At 41.1% G+C, this 19,842-nt stretch overlaps 3 protein-coding genes across 5 annotated transcripts; all 3 read right to left on the reverse strand.

The window, feature by feature from the left end:
- Nucleotides 1–25: 25 nt before the first annotated feature.
- On the reverse strand, nucleotides 26–3,669 carry LOC135588344 (myosin-binding protein 7-like). The gene is made up of 3 exons (XM_065080421.1): nucleotides 2,043–3,669; nucleotides 417–463; nucleotides 26–336 (listed from the first exon to the last, which is right to left on the reverse strand). Exons 1-3 carry the CDS (start codon nucleotides 3,303–3,305, stop codon nucleotides 234–236), a joined length of 1,413 nt encoding a protein of 470 aa, XP_064936493.1. The 5' UTR covers nucleotides 3,306–3,669; the 3' UTR covers nucleotides 26–233.
- Nucleotides 3,670–5,594: 1,925 nt separating this feature from the next.
- LOC103996169 (beta-glucuronosyltransferase GlcAT14B) lies at nucleotides 5,595–8,174 on the reverse strand. 3 transcript variants are annotated; one of them, XM_009417024.3, is made up of 5 exons: nucleotides 7,757–8,167; nucleotides 7,131–7,629; nucleotides 6,975–7,050; nucleotides 6,756–6,871; nucleotides 5,595–6,272 (listed from the first exon to the last, which is right to left on the reverse strand). In XM_009417024.3, the coding sequence occupies exons 2-5, from the start codon at nucleotides 7,627–7,629 to the stop codon at nucleotides 5,758–5,760; spliced, it is 1,206 nt and encodes a 401-aa protein (XP_009415299.2). In that variant the 5' UTR covers nucleotides 7,757–8,167; the 3' UTR covers nucleotides 5,595–5,757. The 3 variants fall into 3 exon arrangements, with proteins under 3 accessions (XP_009415299.2, XP_064936495.1, XP_064936494.1); XM_065080423.1 differs by having other exon boundaries at nucleotides 6,756–7,019; nucleotides 7,131–7,640; nucleotides 7,757–8,174; XM_065080422.1 differs by having other exon boundaries at nucleotides 6,756–7,019; nucleotides 7,757–8,170.
- Nucleotides 8,175–8,978: 804 nt separating this feature from the next.
- LOC135588345 (uncharacterized) lies at nucleotides 8,979–13,457 on the reverse strand. The gene is made up of 4 exons (XM_065080424.1): nucleotides 13,127–13,457; nucleotides 11,910–12,821; nucleotides 9,777–9,824; nucleotides 8,979–9,690 (listed from the first exon to the last, which is right to left on the reverse strand). Exons 1-4 carry the CDS (start codon nucleotides 13,319–13,321, stop codon nucleotides 9,250–9,252), a joined length of 1,596 nt encoding a protein of 531 aa, XP_064936496.1. The 5' UTR covers nucleotides 13,322–13,457; the 3' UTR covers nucleotides 8,979–9,249.
- Between the last annotated feature and the right edge of the window lie 6,385 nt (nucleotides 13,458–19,842).

The following is a 19,842-nucleotide window of genomic DNA, read 5'->3' on the forward strand; positions in this document are numbered from 1 at the left end:
ACGAGAGTACATACAGTAAGATGAATGGTCATCAAATGTCAAATTATGTCACCTAACAATGCAATATAGTCTCAATATAAGAGCAACATTTGGAAAAAGAAAAAAAAGAAAAAAGAATCAGATGATACAATGTGATTTCAAAGAATTATATGAAAGAATACATAAAGAGAGCTGAGATCCAGATCCATAAAGGATGTACACATTTGGTTCATGTTGCTTCTGGGAAACTGATATCAACCATGAGTTCTGGTGAGGAACCTCCGATGCCTTGTACGAGGAGACTTGTCCAAAAGTAGCAGGAGTCCAACATTGCTAGCCGATAGCCCAAACGTATACCTGGTGGAGCCATAAGCAAACCCTTAATCATGTTTACTTCAACCAAAAGGAACTACTCCAATATAAATGTAGAAACTTACCTCACTCGTGATGATCTTCTTCTCCAGAAAACAAGTGAGATGACACCCTGCAGAAAAACATAATTTAGAAAGCGCACACCAAAAGAAACATCAAAGAGAATTACCAATGAGTTCATGTTAAGAATTATGCGAATTGGAATAAGTAAACATTTAAAATATGATGATCCACTCATAAACACAATATGTTCAACTACAGGAGACTTAGCTCATAGAAGTATATACACAAAAGAATGACATAATCTTAGTAGATTGTCCAATAGCATGCCCATTGCAAAAGAACAGTGAGAGGAGGGAGCACTGTTCAGAGTGTAAACTTGATACTTGCTCTTATAGGACAACTATGTAGATAGTTGTCGATATTGAGAACAACCATAGCGACATTATTGGTACTTCATCTTCTAATTCATGGCGCAGCACCAAAAATGTTAAACCTGATCGTGCTTGTTCACCAAAATAAGCTTTCAGATATGCATCATGAAGGAGGTTAATATGCAAAAATATGATCAGCAAGCAATCATGCAACTAGAAACCATAATTCAAACTCAGGCCCAAGACTACAGCACAGGACTCTCACACCAGATTCATGGCCTTGCATGACTCCATCATACAGTCCACAAAATCTCACAAATCTGCAGAATAGCCCAGATCATTTTGTGGAAGCCAATTACCATCAAGATAAAAGTCTGACACGAATTGCACCACCACCAACACCAATTACAGTAGTGATAGAAACTGTTCCGTTTATGAAAACATAGTTCTTGTCCAAGAAATGCATATGAGTCATGTCTTCATGTCTCAAATTTTACCATACCATTAAAAGTTCATTTAGGGATGTTCTCATCTATGTGATAAAACAATTCTAATATATGCAAAAACCTCAGTGAAAAAATCACACAATTCTATCAGGTGAGTACTCATGACTATCAACTAGGGAAAACTACAATGCTACTACTAGTGTGTAAGCATTTCAAGCCATTACAACCATTAGGCAACTTTGTTGACTCTTATGACTCTTCATCATTCACAACATTCTAAGAGTAAGCTCAGATATGTTCCTGATTCTTAATATATAGAAGCTAATTTGAAATTCATAGGAGTAGAATGTACTGAATGTATCTATAATTAAGAAAGCCTCCCTATAACAATTAGATGTTGTATTTAGACACAGATTCTATCATTTTTGTTTTCTCTATTATATTAAAAATCTCTATCTCCTGTTCCGATATAATGTAACATTCTCACTTCTTTCTCAGGTAACTGACAACTGACAAATCCTTAGATTAGTGATATAACGTGGAATTTCATTTCATAAACATACTTTGTTCTGATTTGATACAATCCTTCTAATGCATAAATATTTTTTCTTTTCCTACTAATTGAGAAATTACCTGAAAGAATCAAGATAAGGTTGACAACCAAAAGAAGCATTTTTAAAGCTAATTCATTCTGCACAGCCAAACCTATAATAATGTGTCAAAATATGCATGATGAGATGCAAGATTTCACATACAAGAACTTTTCAAGCAATATGCATCATTTATCATGTTGCATATATACCCCATTTTTGACTTGAACTTATTCAGGTGAAAATGCTCATGAAGACAGAGAAGATGAATAAGTTATTACCTTGATCATTGACATGATAGAAATTCTCTTGTTGGAAGGTGATGTCTTGACTATCTTCTTCTCTGTCGATGCTTCCTTACACATCTGTTGAGCAATCTCTTTCAACAACACCATCTGAGCCTTGTCCGTACCCATGGAAATCAATGTCTGCCGCATGGACTCCCTGTCCGCCTCGAGCGCCTGCAACCTCATACAAAGCTTCCTCATCTCTGCTTCCTGCACCCCGCCCACAACATTCCTCCTGCTCTGAAGCTCCCTCGGCGTGCTCACGTAATCCTCGCTAGCCCCATGCACCGCATCCACCGTATACACTCTGTCGCTCATATCATCTCGCCCACCACAGTCCGACGCGCCGTCCATCGCTGACGGGAACTCCTCCCCCTTATTGAATTCCAGGCTTGAACCATAGCTACAGAAGGAGAAACTCCTGAGATTCCTGCGCCTCCAGCGCGGCGACTGCCCGACCACGACGCTCTTATCCATGACATTGCAAAGCCTGCTGCTTGGCAACCGCTCGAGCTGGAAGATGCGCTGCTCGAGCGTCTGGAAGCGCTCACGAGGGGTCTCCTCGGAGGGATACTTATCGAGGTCGACGGCGGTATCACTAGTGCACCTCAATGGGGGGTAGTCGCGAGGGAAGGGGTCGAACTGGGGCACAGCGAAGGCGGAGGTGGCCGTATCAGGGGTCTGTGGTTCGGAGGGAGGTGCATCACCGTCTTCCATGCCGATGCCGTAGCTGAGGAGACGATGGCGATACGCCTGAACCTCACAGGTGACGGCTTGCACGGCCTGGTCTTTCTTGAAGAGGAGGTCCTCGAGGGCGGCGATCTCCTGCTGGTCGTGCGCCATCTTCTCCTCGGCTAGGCGCTTGAACTGACGGGCCTCCATCTGGGCCTCGGCCTTCTCGCGCTGGAGACGGAGGATCATCGACATAGCCTCCGTGGCGGCGGACGCCGCGGCGCTCCGCTCCTCCTCCAGCTCCGTGAGGAGCTTCTGGACCGACTGCTGGTGACTGACGAGGGCCTCGCGGAGGGCCGCCGCCTCGTTCCCGATGTCCACCCGGGCGAAGCCAGCGACAGAGGATGGGGAGCGGGCTTCGAAGTCCGTCTCGTCCAGCTTCCGCTTCAGGTTACGATACCAGGAGGAGGCGCACGTGCCAAACATGACCGCCGCCCCAGGCTTTGCCACGGGTTCCTCACGAACCATGGATTCCGAGATGACACCGGAACGAGCATACAATCCAAATCTGCCACGCCTCCCCATGGCCTCACGGCGGCATACCAAAATCCTCCTCCTTCTCCACCTCCTCCGACGCCAGCGGTCGCAATCGAGGAGATGAGGGGGGAGGAAGAGGAACAATGCCAACAAGGGAAGCGGAGTCGAAGCGCTAGGGTTTGGGATTGAATTGGGCGCGCAAGGCGAGAAGACGAGGGTGGAGAGGAAAGGGGACCGGTGAACGGTGGGGGTCGTTCAGCACTTACATTTACCAATGCCCTCCGCACCCATTCCGCACCTCGGCACAATGGAGGAACGAAACCGCGGGACCCGTTGGCCGAAGGAGAGGAAATGGATACTTTATTTGGCGCGCGAACGCGTGTGTGACTGAGTGCGTAACGGAAAGGTGGGCTAAATTTAAGCGTCCGTTCTCTCCCTTCTGTAATGGAATGCCCGGTCAAAATCCCCGCGGATTTGCTCGAATTAATGATCTAATTAAGCAACTACCAAATCCGATTAAGAAAGCTGACACGTGGCCTCCATCTTCACCTCTCATTTATACTACATTTACCCTTTAATTTATTCTTAAAAAACTAAAAGTGATAATAAAAAAAAAAGCATCGTCGACAGATCATGATCGACGTGTGACCACTACAAATGTCTAATGTCTAGGTGGGAGAAAAAGATAAAAGCTACTCCGATTATAGAATGTCCTTGTCAAGTTTATAAATATCACTTATGTGCATAAAAGGTTAATATTTTATAACCATATATTAAAAAAAAATTTCAACGTAATAAAAGGAGGGGATCACTTTTCGACCACTCACGTCTACACTCATCTATCTCGGATTACTAACTTAGAACATCAAAGGGATCGGATCGAAAAACTTCTCGTGACCTCGGTGTTCGTGTATATGGCATATCGAGAGCTTAGCATTTTCACCTCAGAAGCACCCTAGATAATCTTACGCATATGAGTCCGGACCAAGTCAGATTGACTAGGACGTCAATGACTTCTTCCCATAATATTTTTGACTCTAGAAGTAGGGCCCGATGTCGTAGGAACAATCGTCCGTCGACCCTTGTAATAAATGCTCGAGCGAAGAGGTTTTACCCCTAACCCATAATACTTTCACCTAAGGGGGACAACAAATATCCTTTTTCGTATATGGATGCATCCACCTCAACGTAGATGTCGGTGTGATACGAGCGTTTATTCAACGATCTGGGTCTCTCATGCATAGGGATGACCCCAAGCCACCGGCTCATCCTTGTCAAGGTGATCCTAAATCTCACTCAGCAAGTGCAAATGCTAACAATCATTATACAGGTCATCACTCTGCTATTGCCCCAACTAGCCCAATAATAGATGCCAATAGCTCAACAACGATCTCCGACTCAACTGCTATTAGCACCGGCACCCATCAAGGTTCCCCAACCCAACGTGGCTCTAACATCCCAAGAGCGCTAAAGACTTGTTGAACTGTTGGCCAAGGGGCCACTTTAGTTCATAACCTTGAAATTTAACAAACTGTACCACTACTCTACCTTACATGAATCTAAGGCATAGTCATTAAATTCAACGGAAGATTTCCTATAAATCCACTCTACCTTACAAATGAATCGATGTTTGGAGGAGATGTAACTAGAGTTCCAATAATCAAAAGGGGACGCGTTGGTCGACCCTATGTCGGGTTGGTCATTATTTACACATAAAATTTAGGAGAAATATATTCCAACGAACTATCGTCTCCCATCCTTAGAGACCTTCGATGACAGTATCGATCCGATAGAGCACATTATAGCTTTTCATGTCTAAATATCATTATATAATACTTCAGATGCCCTGATACGTGGTACCTTTCTAATCATATTAAGAGACTCAACATAAGAATTGTATGCTCACCTAGAGTCACTTTCCATCGATTCTTTTGTCCAGCTTACAAAGAAGTTCAAACTTTACTTCCTCAAAAACCTATGCTAATGGTATTTAATGGAAACACTCCTCGGACTCACGTAGGAGGAGGAAAACATGCTAGTAAACTTCGTCACGGGTTCGTAACATCCCCGCTGTGCTCGTCACGCGAAATTCCCGGTGCTCGTCGTGAAACCACCAAACGCAAATCGGTAACCACGAAACCGAGATGTAGATATTAATTCGGATCTAAATGGTCGATTCCGAGTCTTTATTTTGATTCGTAGACTGCGAACGTCCTTTTGTTTCGTTATGCTACATGTGTCTTAGAGTTACATGCTTCGAGTTCTTCTAAGATCGATGAGAGCTTCAGAATTAGAATTGACATGGTGCCATCATTTTTTTGGGTGTTGCTACCATACTAAGCAAACCAATTTTTGTGTTAACTTAGATACTCTGTGCATCCAAGTAAGTCGTAAGAATTACATTGTTGATGATGCTGTTCCATCCCATGGGAACCTTTCAACTTTATTCCTCTCAAAATCTCCTCAACCTAAAAAAAAATGTAGATTTCATCTGAGCAGCTCACCTGCACTGCCTTCTCCTGAAGTTTCTTGGGGAGAGCATCTTTGTTAGCAGAGCTCTTAGTCTCCTTGAGCCTGCCCCTGGCCTGAGAACACCCAAGTTTCCTCTCGCATTGCCTCCTGAGGAACCACCTCTCTTGCCATTCCAGCACCAGCCGCCATGAGCAAACTGCCCGTTCCGGCGTCGGAGTAGCTCGCGATCGATCTTGTCGAGGACCGGATCGTTCTTCTTGAACTTCCTCGCAAAGGGGACACTGCTCAGGATCATTCTTCTGTAGTCCTTGAGTCCTAGAGTCAAGGGATGTTGCTTGGGTGGATTGTCCCACGTGATGTAGTGGAGATCATGGTTCACCGTGGTGTTCTGGTGATCCTTGGAGTTGCATATCACGGTCTGGAAATAGCCCTCCGGTGAGGAGATGAAGTTGGTGTAGTAGAGGAGGAGGGTTCTTGGCAGGTTGTCCCAGCCAAGAATACAGTACTCTGCAAAAGATCTGGAGAGTATAGTCCAAGCTGAGCCTGAGAAAACAAGGGTGCCGATGTAAGTTAGTCTCTTCATCCATCAAGACGAACACTGGTGCAAAGAGAACACTGATCCTATCTAGCGTTACATTCTCAAGAATCATTTATCCTATTCTTGGACTTTGTCAAAGATCATGGACTAACGTGGAGTTGTGCTAATAATACAAATGCCTTTGATGGGTGTCTTCAAAGTTGAACTGCAGTTGATATATCAAACAAGTAGCTACTTTTAATCTCAATAGTATCATTAATCGTAAAGGTAACATAATTTAGACGTTGTCTTTTTGGTTTGGTAGACATCAGCAGCAGACATGACTGCAAACACACAAGTAAAATATTCCAGACATATTGGAAGGTGTAGTCGACCGATTCTTCTATGTAGATTTAGTACATGGATCTTGAATGTAATGTTGGCAAACACTGGCTGCGCATGATCGTGTCAGCTAATGTGAAAAGATGGAGTTTTGTTTGGGGAAGAACCTGTGTAAAGCTTGAAAGCAGTGGGAAGGCCCCTCTGGTTCGCAGACCAGATCACCTCTGACTTGTTGCGGCTGTAAAGCGCAGGGTCTATGATTATAGGCTTCGCCCTCTTCTTTCTACAGGAAGAAAAGAGAGAGAGAGAGAGAGAGAGAGAGAGAGTGATAGTTACATGCATCATTGCTTCAATCATACACGGGAAAGATGAAGTCGACATCTTACATCTTCCAACCCAAGTGGCTGGTGTACTGTACGAAGTTGAGATCTCTAGGCAAGGTAGAGAAGGCCACGATTAGATCTGTAGCAATGGTTAGAGACAGCATCATTGCAGAAGACACCGACTGCGGAAATCTTGTCTGATACCTTCGTGAAACTTACCATCTTGCGTGATCAATGGGTAGTCGGAGGCACTGAGATTGATGAACCAATCCCACTGACGGATCCTGAGCAGGACGGCCATGGCGTGGAGAGTGGTGGACAGCATCGTGGGTCCTCTGTAGGTGACCAAGTTCGACTTGCCGACGAGCCAGACATTGCGGAATCGCGCGAAGGTCTTGTGCTTGGAGACGAAGTCGGACAGCCGGGCGTGCTCTGATGGCGAGGCCTCGACGTCGAGGTGGAGAAGGTAGCAGTTGCCGGGGTGGTAGATCGCGGTGAGGAGGCGCTTTAGCCGGTCGACGTCGCCGGTAGAGGCGGAGATGAGGTAGGCGAAGGTGACGGGATACGGTTTCGGCTGGGGAGGCCGCCGCAGGTGGTCGGATAGGTGGAAGGGAGAGATAGATTTGCCGAGGAACGCTGGGAGAAGCAGGAGAGAGAGGAGGAATGAGGTGGTGATGAAGGAGATCATGAACGCTTTGATGCCCATATCCGAGATCATCTGCAGTGCAGCTAAAACATGTAGTGAGACGAAGACAGAGAGTCACAGAGTGGAGAGAGAGAGAGAGAGAGAGAGGAATCACGACATGAAGAAGACTGAATTCTTCAAAATCCATAAAAGTACCTACCTGTGGATTATCCTGGAAGGAGAGGAAATCATGGGAAGGGTACAGAACAGTGTGAAGCTAATAGGTATGGAGTACAGAACCAGCTTTCCCGAAGCAAGAGAAGGGGCGATTAGAGGGGATGGTGGTAGGACAAAGGTAGTTGTCGATGTTGGTAGTTATGCTTTGATTGATGATTGCACTCTTCCATGATGCAGAGAGCAAAAAAGCAGAGGGGGTGGAAAGATCAGATCTAGTTCCTTCCTTGGGGGTGAGGGCTCCTCCGCACCGCAGGGTCACAAGTCCACATGCCTTTGGAAAAGGATAAAGACATTTTTGCAGGCCTCTTCTAATGACCAAATTGGCCTCAGTAACACTCGACACACTCCCGGGTGGTAGATGAGCTCATTAAGAACTCTCCATGGCAGCCATACCGGCAGCCTCCGCCGTATCGAATGGCATGGCTTGGATGCCTGTGGGTGGCATCGGTGGCTTTCAGTGGGAGGATGTGTAGGTCTCACCAGCAATCGAAAGGTGCAGTTAACCAGCCAAAGTGTCATGGCCTACCAAAAGAAGGTGTTGGCACAATCAAATGGTTGTGAAGAGCTGCCATAGCTGGCAAAGACCAACAAAACAAGCAGTGTGTTTAGATTCTGAAGCAAAGAATTAAGTTTAGAGAAAAAGGAGACGGGAACAGTCGATCTAGCTCGGCAACTATAATTCCAATTTCCAAAATTTGATATGTATTTATTGCAATCAATCATCAATAGCATACATGGTTGAGTTTTGTAGTTTGGAATTCTTTGAGTACAGAGATTCCTGTTTTGGTATCTAAAAGGGATGTTTTATTTCTATTTTCTTTTGTTTTTTCTTTTATAACCAGAATAGTGCAGGGTAAGGTTGATCTGTTTCTTTGCACAAAACTCTGAAGCTCCAAAAGTTCTATGAGTAATCTGTCACAGGTACATAGCAGAAGATATTAGACACCAAGACTAGTATTACTGACCTGAGCCACTAAAACCTTTTGAAAGAGGACAGAATCTTTTTGGCTACTTTTTCCAACCAAAAAAATCTATTTTGGCAGTTACCTTCTGTAGCTTTTCATTTAATAGGTCTATAAAAAGATATACAGTATATCGAAGTTGGCTCATTGAATATCCTTCAACATGTTAGGAAGGATAATTCCATCGAACAACCCAGCCATCACTCGGAACCCAAAGTTCAAAGTCCTAAAGAGACAAAAACATGTCCAACAAATACATTTCTAAATAAAATTCAACAGTTGATTCTTACAGGGAAAAAATGTTCGAGACAATATGAAAAATAAAATACGAGATGCGATATATCCTCTTAAGCAACTTTCCCAACCATGGCCATCAAATATAACACCTTGAGCTGTCCATTTTGCACTCATCTGAAACACACCTCACACTGGGAGGGGTAACAATATTGTTATCAAATACATGGATGCGTCAAAATCCTGACCTTGCTCAAGTCTGAAAAATGGCTCAGGCTCACTACCTTGAAGCCATAACATTTGCATTGGTTGGTTTACTATTAGGTCGAGGGTCTTTTACTGATTTTGAAGATTCGTCGATTGCAATATTCCCCAGTCCTACCGCCATTGCTTCCCTTTCATCTTTCTCCTTTCTTTGCTTCTCTGAAGCACCATCCATCGACGATTGGGTTTGATTTGATTGAGGCAAACTTGGTTCACGTATTCGAGGCCCTGCATCAATCCATGGGTGTTGAAGCAATTGGGCAGCTGTGGGACGTTTCTCAGGAACAAAATCTAGTATGGGAATAAGAAAATCAGCCATGTCATTGGCATCTTGCTCGCTGAATTCATACTTCTCCATGAGCACTTTGTTGAGGGACCAAAACTTCAAGCGGCGGATGTGCCTCAAATCACCATGCCTGTTGAAAATTTCACGAGAGTATCGACCACCCAAGGCAATCTGAAAAAGGAAGTTATTTCTGTGAAGATAGTTAATCAATCAGATGTTTCAAGACATGGCCTTTCAAAAGGGTACAAATGGCTTACCTTGCGGGGCATCATCCCAAGAAGCTCCATCATCAACGCCAAGTGGTCCTGCAACATCAAGATGATAATAACTATGTTAATGCAATAGTTAGAAACTTGTTTCTATTAAGGTCAATTTCCATTAGCAAACTATTCTTCTCAATATCCTATACTGGCATGGGCCTCATCCGCTAGGCTGCCCTTTTTATTCTACCAATGTAGTTTGAAGCAAGAAAGAGATGGAATGATGATAATTAGTCTGCCAGGCACAAAAAAGATCAGGTACCAATCTACTCAACCGACAAATAGCTCAAGGCTGCAAGCTTACACATACCCACTTAGTGAAAAACCTTTGAGAAGTATGATAACCCCACCCTGGTTTGTAAGCCAGATACTATTTCGTTTCCTGATTTTCCGCTATTTCCAACCCTCTCCAAAGTAGCTCCTTCATCATGAGAACAAGGGACAGCCAAGAAACACTGGTGACTCCAAAGAAACCACTTCATTTACTGATATTTAATGTTTTTCTGACCTCCACATAGTCATATCAGTTTTCATCCAATCCACATTCTAAATCCATACCCCATCATAGCAGTCAATTTTTAGGACCAAATTATATATGCCAAGTTTGGATGCATTCAAGTGGAAAAGAGTAACATATTATAAGATGATCCACAATGCCAAATTGTCCAAGCAGCTGTAACTTTACCCTTATTTGTCGGTTAAATTTCCTACCTATCATCATTCAAAACAATGAACCAGATAACAACCACAATTGATCTTCAATGTTCTTAGAGGGACCAATAAGATAGCCATAATATGCAGTCAAGACTCCTATCACAACCAGAAGAATGATCTTCCATGCAAAACATCTAGGTGCAGCAAACACAATAATGCAAGATAATGATGGTCCTAGCCCTAATAAAAAAACGATTATGCAATGATGCAAACATAATTTGATGGTAAAGAATATTGTAGCTTCCATAGAAAATAAAATCTTCAAATCAATCTTAAAAGAGATAACCGCATAAGCAAAGCAGAAGAAATTAAAAAGGAAGTCATGGTTGTTCAAGATATCATGTTTTCTTAGGGTGATTGTGTTCTCTTAGTGACTGTATATTAACTTTTTTGTTTTAAAATTTAAATGCTATCCGGGCCAATAGTGGTGGTCTGTTTTATATTTTTCCCAAGGAACTAAAACTAATATTCTTCAAATTATCTGGAACAGGTGATCCAACAAATATCCACAAGTAACAAGTTCTCATTCCAGTAAAAATTGCTCCGGGTCAGTTAGCAAGAGAAGGATGCCTCATCTTATTCTAGTTCATATTATAAAACAATATGATCAGCTCATGTGAACAATTGATTGTATGCTAATTGGAAAATATGAAACATCTAGATTAATTGAGGAAGCCTCTGAAAGAAACACCAAAGAGGCAATTTGGTCAGTAGGTTACTCCTCTTTTAGTGAGGAAGGGGTTGGATAAGGACGATGAGTACTAAGAAAATCATCGACTTCACAATCTAACGTTTATCATTCTCTCTTGACTAAGTGTATACAACACAACCTAATGCACAAACAAGATTTAGGAAGGATGGATGTTAGCTGTTGGGAACTTTAGGAACGGTTATCACAACCTAAGCTATCTCCAAGTACTTTAAGACGAATAGAATTCACTCATGGATATCACCAAGAACGAACAATAAACAAGACAATGGTTTCACATAATGCTAAATTGGGACCAATCATAAAAGAAATCAATAAAGGGAGAAGAAGATGAAAGTTTGACCTACAAGATGTTTTTTTATGCAAAATAACATCAAAAGAAAATTGTCAAGAACATTTGTTTGCAACTTCACATTCAAAGGGATTCATCAGAAAATGGAAAAAAAAGAGGATATTAATCTAATATTTGGAGCTCTTATTTGGTCTGGACAGAATGACCTGGATCATGCACATGTAACAAATAACTAGTCAATATTCTTCTTTGGTAATGGCTCAGATTATGATCAGACACTCACAATTTTTGCACAAGTACCAATAACAGTAGCAAATTTGTCATTCAAGGCATATATGCAAAGGCATCTAGTTTAGTACAACAGATAGCCTATAAGAATCACAAACCTTCAAAGTAACAGTTCCATGGTGCTTACCTCATCACGATCAAAATTATCACCACTATGCGGATCAAATAGCACATCTCCTGTGGCAAGCTCAAAGCAAATACAGGCAAATGACCACATATCGGCAGACGTAGAATATTTAGACCCAATAATCACCTCCGGACACCGGTACTGCCTTGTCTGGATATCACTTGTGAACTGCTTATATGTCCAACATGCATTTCCAAAGTCGACAATCTTGCACCTAAGGTCCGCCTCCATTGCTAGTCGCTTCCTTGTCGCCTTGCTCCCTCTTTTATGGCCCTGTGCTGCTCCATTTTGTGTTTCACCACCACCACCACCCCCATCATTGACCCCTCTAGAATCCCCCTTATCCTCTAAGTCATCAGGATCCCCGGTGGTGGCTTCTGCAGTTCCAGATGCAGCAGCTGCTGCACGTTTTGCCTTCCTCCGGATCTTTTTCTTCTGGTTTCGTGTGAGATCCCCATTGGACCGAGCTGGAGACATGGGTGCCAACTCTTGGGACTTGATGGTGGGGAGGATGAGAGGCAAACCAGAGAGACATGGATTTTTGGCCGGGTCAATGCTAGACATGAGGAGGATATTTTCTGGCTTGAGATCAGTGTGGATGATAGAAAGATCTCGGTGGAGGTAGTCAAGTCCAATGAGGACACAACGGCAGATCTCCTTGACCTTGGAGAGCGGTATCCCTCGATAGTCAGTGTACTTGATAAGGGTGAGCAGGTTATCTCCAAGGAACTCAAAGACCATACAAACATGGTGCCCATTGGGTCCTGAATGCTTGAAATGATCAAGTAATTTTACCACACACCGGGTGTCATCAGGGTCCCCTTCTGCAATCTGCTTCAAGATCTTTATCTCATCCATTGCAGCCTCTGTATAGTGCTGCGCACTCTTCTGCACCTTCAACGCCACATACCGCTGCGATGCAGACAGAAAGATTATGTTTTGCAATCGCTTCCTCCATATTTAAGAGATATAAAAAAATCTGCCTTTGTTTCTAAGGTGACAAATAAAAAGAAGTCATCAATTTCCGCCATATTTCAACCAGAAATCAAGTTTTTATGCAGCCTATAGCATCCTCGAGCGGTAGTACTGATGATTTCGGGTTGTTTAGGGATTTAAGAAAACTAGAGTAAGCATTTTCAGTTATTGTGGGAGAAGGATGCGTGGGGTTCGAAACGAAGGGAAGAATAAAGAACGCATGAGGCTTCAGGGGATCTTACGGAGTGGACGGTATCCCATGCGAGCCATACGGTGGAGAAGTGACCCCAACCAAGCTTGGCCTGGACGACGTAGGCGCCCTGCTTGAAGGAATCCCCGACGCGGACCGCGTGGTACCCGCCGCGCCGGTAATCCTCGGTGCCCTCATCCTCCGACGTGTAGTTGCTGCTCTCGCTCCGCCCGTCCTCCTCTGCCATTCGATCGCCGCCCGATCCCCGACCCTCCGCCGCAATCCAACCCGAACCCCTCTCGGACTCTTCGCCCTCTCCTCTCCCTCGCCGAGCTAGGGTTTGGCGCACCCGCGGTCGCTCGTCGCTCCCTCGCTCCCTCGCACGGCGTGAGTCGAAAAATTAAAATCAATTAAAGGTAATAATGTACACGGCGGAGGAATATTAAGCTGCGCCGCAGGCATCACGTAACCACCCATCCTCGTGGGCTATCATCTGGCGGATAAAGTGACTTGCTCCGTGGCCTACTCAGCGGTGAAGGTTAAGTTAAACTACAAAACGGGTACATATAACACCGGAACAAAGAGTACACTTCACCACCAGCTGCAGAGGGACAGCGGGAGAGGAGAACAGTAGCTTCCTTTGGATAAAAGAGTGGTGATGAATGCCAATGAAGTCTCAAATGGTTGGTCGGGTAGAGGAGGGATTGTGTTTGGTGATTAGCTACCAGAAGTTAGCACAGGTGAAACATTCCACACACAGCAGAATAGGAGCATGAAGCAGACATTACAATGCATTCCTTCTCTTTTGTATGGATAAGATTTCAGGGTTCTCTTTTTCTCTTCTGCTTGTTTGAGGATTCGAGAGTAAGAGCGCCAGCCAGTACATGTTTGGTTGCCAGGTTCATTGGGTATCAGCATATTGCACAGGTGAGGCAATCCACACATGCACAACAAGAGAATGAGGCAATCTTGCATGCACTTGGAAGGATCAGTGATACTGTGTCTGGATAAGATAGATGAATTCTCTTCTCTTCCTCTGCTCTGCTCTGTCGTAGGTGTGGTGTTGGGAGTTGTAGGAGAATTTGGCTGGACTTCATTGGACGGACCCATTTTGCTTGTTTTCTTTTTCTTCAGGCAACTTGTTGGAGAAGCATCTCTGTGGTTCCATTCTGGCTCAAAGTATCTTGTAAATGTACTTGTGGAACTTCTTTCTTGTGGTTTTCCAAGTTCAGTGCATGAATCATTTCTTTGACCAACAAATGGATGAACTTCCTGTGTACTTTGTGATTGCTCTTGCAATATGGATGACCATGATTCATGTTATAAATATATATATATATATCTCTTTGCTCATCCTGAAACATAACTAAGTCAGCAAATATTATATAGATATGAATGAGTTAAACAATAATAATAACATTATTATGATTATTTTTCTTAGCCACCCAAATAAGTTTAAAAAATGAGTAGATTACTAGTCAATTAAAACAAATCAGCTATCTCAAATTGTATAATTTTGTTCAGTTATACATACATACATACATACATATATACATATATATATATATATATATATATATATATATATATATATATGAATTGATTTATGAAATATTTTCTATCCGACTTATATATTTCAACGTAGTCTATCCCTTAATTGACAATCAATGTCACTCTTGATTGTCATCTTATGTGGCGAAATTAATCCAACATGTCTCATTTTGCAGTATTTAAAATTATATAAGACTAAGTAAGAAGTCTAATTAAAAATGATAGTTGAACATAAGAGATTTCTACATATGAAGCTTTAACCGAGATTGTAAGACAATTTATATTTCGATCAATGCATTTCAGGCACTTAAATGCTTATATCGATGTATATTTCATTTGTGAGGAGATAGTTTACTCAATTATAACATATTGGATGCTCAAATAGTTATATTCTAAGAATATAAATTATGCGCGAAGATATGATTTGTTTAGTCAAGATGCACCAAATATTTGAACGTATACGTATGTCCAAAAGAAAGGTGCCGATAGGGTGCATTTAGGAACACATTTTAAATTTCTATTCAGAGTTTGATGCACATTTTAAATGTAAATTAATGCTTGATAATTTTTTTCAAATTTCAAAATCCTCAAATGCTGATACTACTTTAGGGTAGCATTAACATTTTAGTATTTACAGAATGCTAACATAAATTTTTAAAATTTGAAAGTATCATGTGAGAAATCAATAATGATTTATATTTTTTTATAAAATAAAATTTTATTTATTTATTTTTAGAAATTAATCATGTATGCTTATATTTTTATTTATTTATTAAAATAAAATATGTACTCACTTTTGAATAAATGTTTAAAATATTAGACTGATAAATTTGTCATAAAATATTTAGTGAACTTTTGAAATACAATTTTACCAAACATTATTTACATTAACACATATTTAAAATAAAAAATTATCTATTATTTATCAAACACTTAAAGCATTCCATATTTACTCAAAACTTTTTCTCCAATTACACAATAAAACTATAAATATATTTTCAAATACAACTATATAAACCAATTGACATATTGTACACTTTGATGCCTATGTACACAAAGAGATGCTTTGTTGGCCTAAATTCACTTAACCAAGGTGGATAGACTGATTTAACTAAGTGGTCAACCTAAAGAGCATTGAGCCCGTGAGTTGACTCGTCTGAAGGTGAAATTTTTTTTGTGTCCAAGAAAAAATTGGATTGTCCATTATTTTTTATAAAACTTGGAGTATAATAATATCTATTTGATACTAAGCCAGTGCTTGCTTATAACGAGCAAAAGATTATATTTGGAGATACTCCTAATTATATTATTAATTTTACAATTACCATTACTTATAAAAAAATTTAGTGCATAAATGAAAGAATATTAGAGTGATTAGTAAAATACAGATAATTGTTATGCTGGATCGAAATCAAATTTATATATATCTCACGATATAATAAATTACAATAAGTCATTTGATAGGGAACATCTCAACAACTAATCATCATCCAACATCTGTCACAATATAAAGATTGGTATGGAAGAAAGGGTTCTCATCTGTCTATCCTCATGAATAATAGTTCAAAAGAAATTATTCAAGCAATCGTTCAGGAATATCACTTCCTATCACTTATATGGGCAAAGCACTAAAAGAGAAAGTTGGAGTGAAGTGATTGTAGACTTATCTCCTCTTTTAACTAAGTACAAAAGCTAACTCATAATGTTATGATAGGAAATCTATTTTCCAACAAAAAAAAAGGATATCCCATAAGAACCTCAAACTAATTTTTAGGCTCGGATCTAGAACCACTCAAGAAAGAACTATGTCAGAGTCCTTAATTTTTAGGCTCGGATCACATTAGGTCGACTCGAATGTTGATGATGAATTATCCTAGCATCAGAGAACTGATTTGATATATTTTTTTTTTGTGACATTGGAAAGCTTGACGATCTAACTCAACTTCAATTAGATTATCAATTCCTTAATGTCGATAAAGTGCACAAATTGGAAGTTAAATGATTCAAAGGAGCCACGTGTTTTCTTCGCAACGACGACTCGATGAACCGGTTCGGGTTTGGCCTTCGGTTCAATTCGATTTGATGTGATTCGGTTTGGTCCATGGGAGACGGTTCCAGATGCTTCTTCGAACATCTCATGCGGTAGTAATATTTAATTTTGTGGCGCGCAAATCGATCGAACAGCAATCGAGAGGGCGAGAGAGACCGACTCGGTCCCATTCTAGGGTTTTGCTCGGGGTTTTGCAGCTCCTCTCTCGTCGCATTCTTCTGGGATTCTAATCCGCACCCGTTCTGACCTCGACGACGTCTCCGGGTTCGCTTTCCCCTCTCGGCCGGTGCTTCTAGGGGGAGGGCAAGATGGCGTACGGGTCGCCGGTGTACGAGATACATGCGATGCTTGAGGATGGGTATCAAGTGTCTTATCGGGCTAGACGAGGCTGTTCTCAAGAACATCGAAGCATGCAGGCAGCTCTCCGTCATCACCCGCAAATCTCTCGGCCCTAATGGTGATCTTTCCGCACTTAAATTCTCGTAAAATGAAATCCTTATGTTCTTCCTCTTCACACTGGTCTGATGTCGCATTTAACAATTCATCGATTCTGCTAAGTTGCTTACGATGCCATTCGTGACAATTCACCCTGGAAGAATAGTGGAGGGGAGAAAGAGGAGGAGGTGCCAGCGATGCCGAGGGGAGGAGGCGACGAGAGAGACTGACAGAAAAAAGATAAAAGAGGGAAGAAGAAAAACAAGACAGCTGTAGAAATTGTAGAAAATAAAAGAAATAGTGAAGATCGATACCATCAATTCACCGTATGGTGTAGTCCATATGAAGACTGAACCAAGTGAAATAATCTGATCCGCGTCCTAACTGACTGTAAGAATGGCAAATACCAAACAGTATCGACTGATACGGGCGGTATTTAAAGTTTAAACTATGGTTGAACAATTTTGGCTTTAGCCTCGGTCCAACATTATAGGTTGTCAAAATCAAATTTGAACTATTTGACATCAAAGTTTTTCCTTTACCACAATGAATGCTATAATCATGTGTTCAATTTTAGTATGTTGCATTGATGTTCTGCATGAACATAAGGTTCATCAATGCAACTTTGTTTTGGTAATAATCTGATCTCATGGATGGAGTGCGTCCAGATCAGATTTCGCTTCACAAAGAAAATATCTATTTGATCATTAATATAGAAGATACTCTGCCCTCTCCTTAGAGAAATTATCTACTTTCTTTTAGCCAACAGTTTTTTTAATAATCAAACTGTTAGCAATTTCTTGGTATGGTTTTGCTTGCTTGTGTGGCAGTTTTGATGATGCTTTCTTTAGGTGGAATGCTGTTATCCACTGGTGTCATTCATACATCAGCTACAGAAACTAAGGGAGCCATTCTAATTCAAAATTCAAGTACTGTTTGCTGATGACACTAACCATCTTCAATTTAGTGAATGGAAAATAAGCAATAAGCTGGGTATGTCTCTCGTAGATCACAAATTTGTGATCATTCTTATTCATAGTTGCTATGGGTATGCAGGTTTATTCCCATAGAGAAGAATCTTCTCAAATTTATCCAAAATGGAAAAATCCAGTAAAATAAATAAAAGAGATTGACATGTGATTACCATTTTCCTTGGAGTTCTAATTTGAGCAGGGAAAAGTTCCATCGATCTGTTTACATGGGCCAATTACTCGAAAGAAAGGAAGGCCTTCTCTGTATAGGTTTGTTCCTTTTTTTTTTTTTAAAGGTGAAACATGGAGTGTCTTAGATAAGCATTCTTTGGCACTGTTTCCTCTAATACATAATCAGCATAATTCCCACAACCTTCTCCAACAAATGTGATTTGCAAATAAGGTTTTGGATGTATTTTGTCTCTTATTTAAATGTGTACAATTTTTGCAAAAATATATTTTGTTAAATACATAATTATTAATGGTAATGAGGAAGTTATGACCTGATCTTGACTGACAAATGTGTCTTATACATTCTGAAGTTAGAGAACTATGCAAAAACTGAAGAAGCCAAAGTTGAGGAGCTCACTAAAGCTCTTGCCGACACTGGTGCCGAGGTTTTTATGAGTGGGGCTGCGGTTGGAGACTTAGCATTGCATATCTGCAAGCACTGCAAGGATGCGTTCTTCATCTACCAAAGTAATGGTATTCATTTTGTAGCATTTATCTTTCGGTATGATCCCTTGCTTTATGGTTTGCACATGCTTGGTTCGGCAGATCATGATGGTGAAACCAACAGGTGGCCCAAGGAGAGATCCACCAGCCCCTATGGTCGAAAGATACACTTCTCTTAATGACTGAAAAAGATTTGAGCTTGATTCCTGCACGCGTATATTTTTTGGTGGGAGGACATTGTAAAAGATCATGACCTAGAGAAAGTGGACCTGATGTTGAATTCGGTGTCCAACTCTTAATTTGGTGCACTAAGTTCGAATGCTGGGTCCGAACATTTTTACTCTCGTACAAAATATGAATGGTCTTTTATGTGTTTTATATCCTATTCATGATTTTATGGTTTCCATTACACGGCAGGCCCCAGTACCCAACAGTTGAATGTTCCTTCCTTGAGAGGACTTCCTGATCGTCATTTCAGGTACACTCTATCCGTTGATCAATTGGCCCGGTTTGCATTTTGTTATTATATGTGTGAAGTGTATCTCTTTGTCACCATTTCTATTTTGTTCTTCGATATCTCTATCTGACTATCTCAGATGGTGCTGTCTTGGATGGAAGATAAACTTTTTGACTTTCTTTTAATAAAAAAAGACTAACTTTTGTTTTTCACAATAAAATAATTTGACGATGACTAGCACTCTTGCTAACATGTTAAAGTTAATATTAGTTTTGATGGCCCGGTTTGCATTTAGATACCAGTTTTTTTCTCTATGTTTAGACTTCTTTACTCCTCAATAATAGATAGGGATTATGTCTCCTGGCTTAGGCCTGTTATTATATGTGCGAAGCATATCTCTTTGTTACCATTTCTATTTTCTCTGTCATGGCTATCTCAGATTTTGCTGTCTCGGATTGATGATCAACTTTTTCACCTCTTTTTAATGAAAGAAAGGCTAACTTTTTTTTTTCCACATTAAAAAATGATCGATGACGACGAGCACTCTTGCTGACATATTGAAGGTAATATTACGTTTCTTCGATGATGCCATCGCCTCTTCGAGATTTTGTTTAGTTAGCCTTTTGACT

Source organism: Musa acuminata, chromosome BXJ1-8 (genome assembly GCF_036884655.1).
Source record: "Musa acuminata AAA Group cultivar baxijiao chromosome BXJ1-8, Cavendish_Baxijiao_AAA, whole genome shotgun sequence".
NCBI lineage: Eukaryota > Viridiplantae > Streptophyta > Magnoliopsida > Zingiberales > Musaceae > Musa > Musa acuminata.

Excerpts from the sequence above, each read along its gene's own strand:
- LOC135588344 (XM_065080421.1), bottom strand. The coding sequence starts at position 3,305 with ATGGGGAGGCGTGGCAGATTTGGATTGTATGCTCGTTCCGGTGTCATC. Across the intron at positions 464-2,042 it reads CTATCATGTCAATGATCAAG|GGTGTCATCTCACTTGTTTT; the intron begins GTAATAACTTAT and ends GTTTTTCTGCAG. Across the intron at positions 337-416 it reads AGAAGATCATCACGAGTGAG|GTATACGTTTGGGCTATCGG; the intron begins GTAAGTTTCTAC and ends TGGCTCCACCAG.
- LOC103996169 (XM_065080423.1), bottom strand. The coding sequence starts at position 7,629 with ATGATCTCGGATATGGGCATCAAAGCGTTCATGATCTCCTTCATCACC. Across the intron at positions 7,020-7,130 it reads CCCATTGATCACGCAAGATG|AGATCTCAACTTCGTACAGT; the intron begins GTAAGTTTCACG and ends TACCTTGCCTAG. Across the intron at positions 6,273-6,755 it reads TGCTTTCAAGCTTTACACAG|GCTCAGCTTGGACTATACTC; the intron begins GTTCTTCCCCAA and ends TTGTTTTCTCAG.
- LOC135588345 (XM_065080424.1), bottom strand. The coding sequence starts at position 13,321 with ATGGCAGAGGAGGACGGGCGGAGCGAGAGCAGCAACTACACGTCGGAG. Across the intron at positions 9,825-11,909 it reads ATAATTTTGATCGTGATGAG|GACCACTTGGCGTTGATGAT; the intron begins GTAAGCACCATG and ends TTGATGTTGCAG. Across the intron at positions 9,691-9,776 it reads TTGGGATGATGCCCCGCAAG|ATTGCCTTGGGTGGTCGATA; the intron begins GTAAGCCATTTG and ends TTCCTTTTTCAG.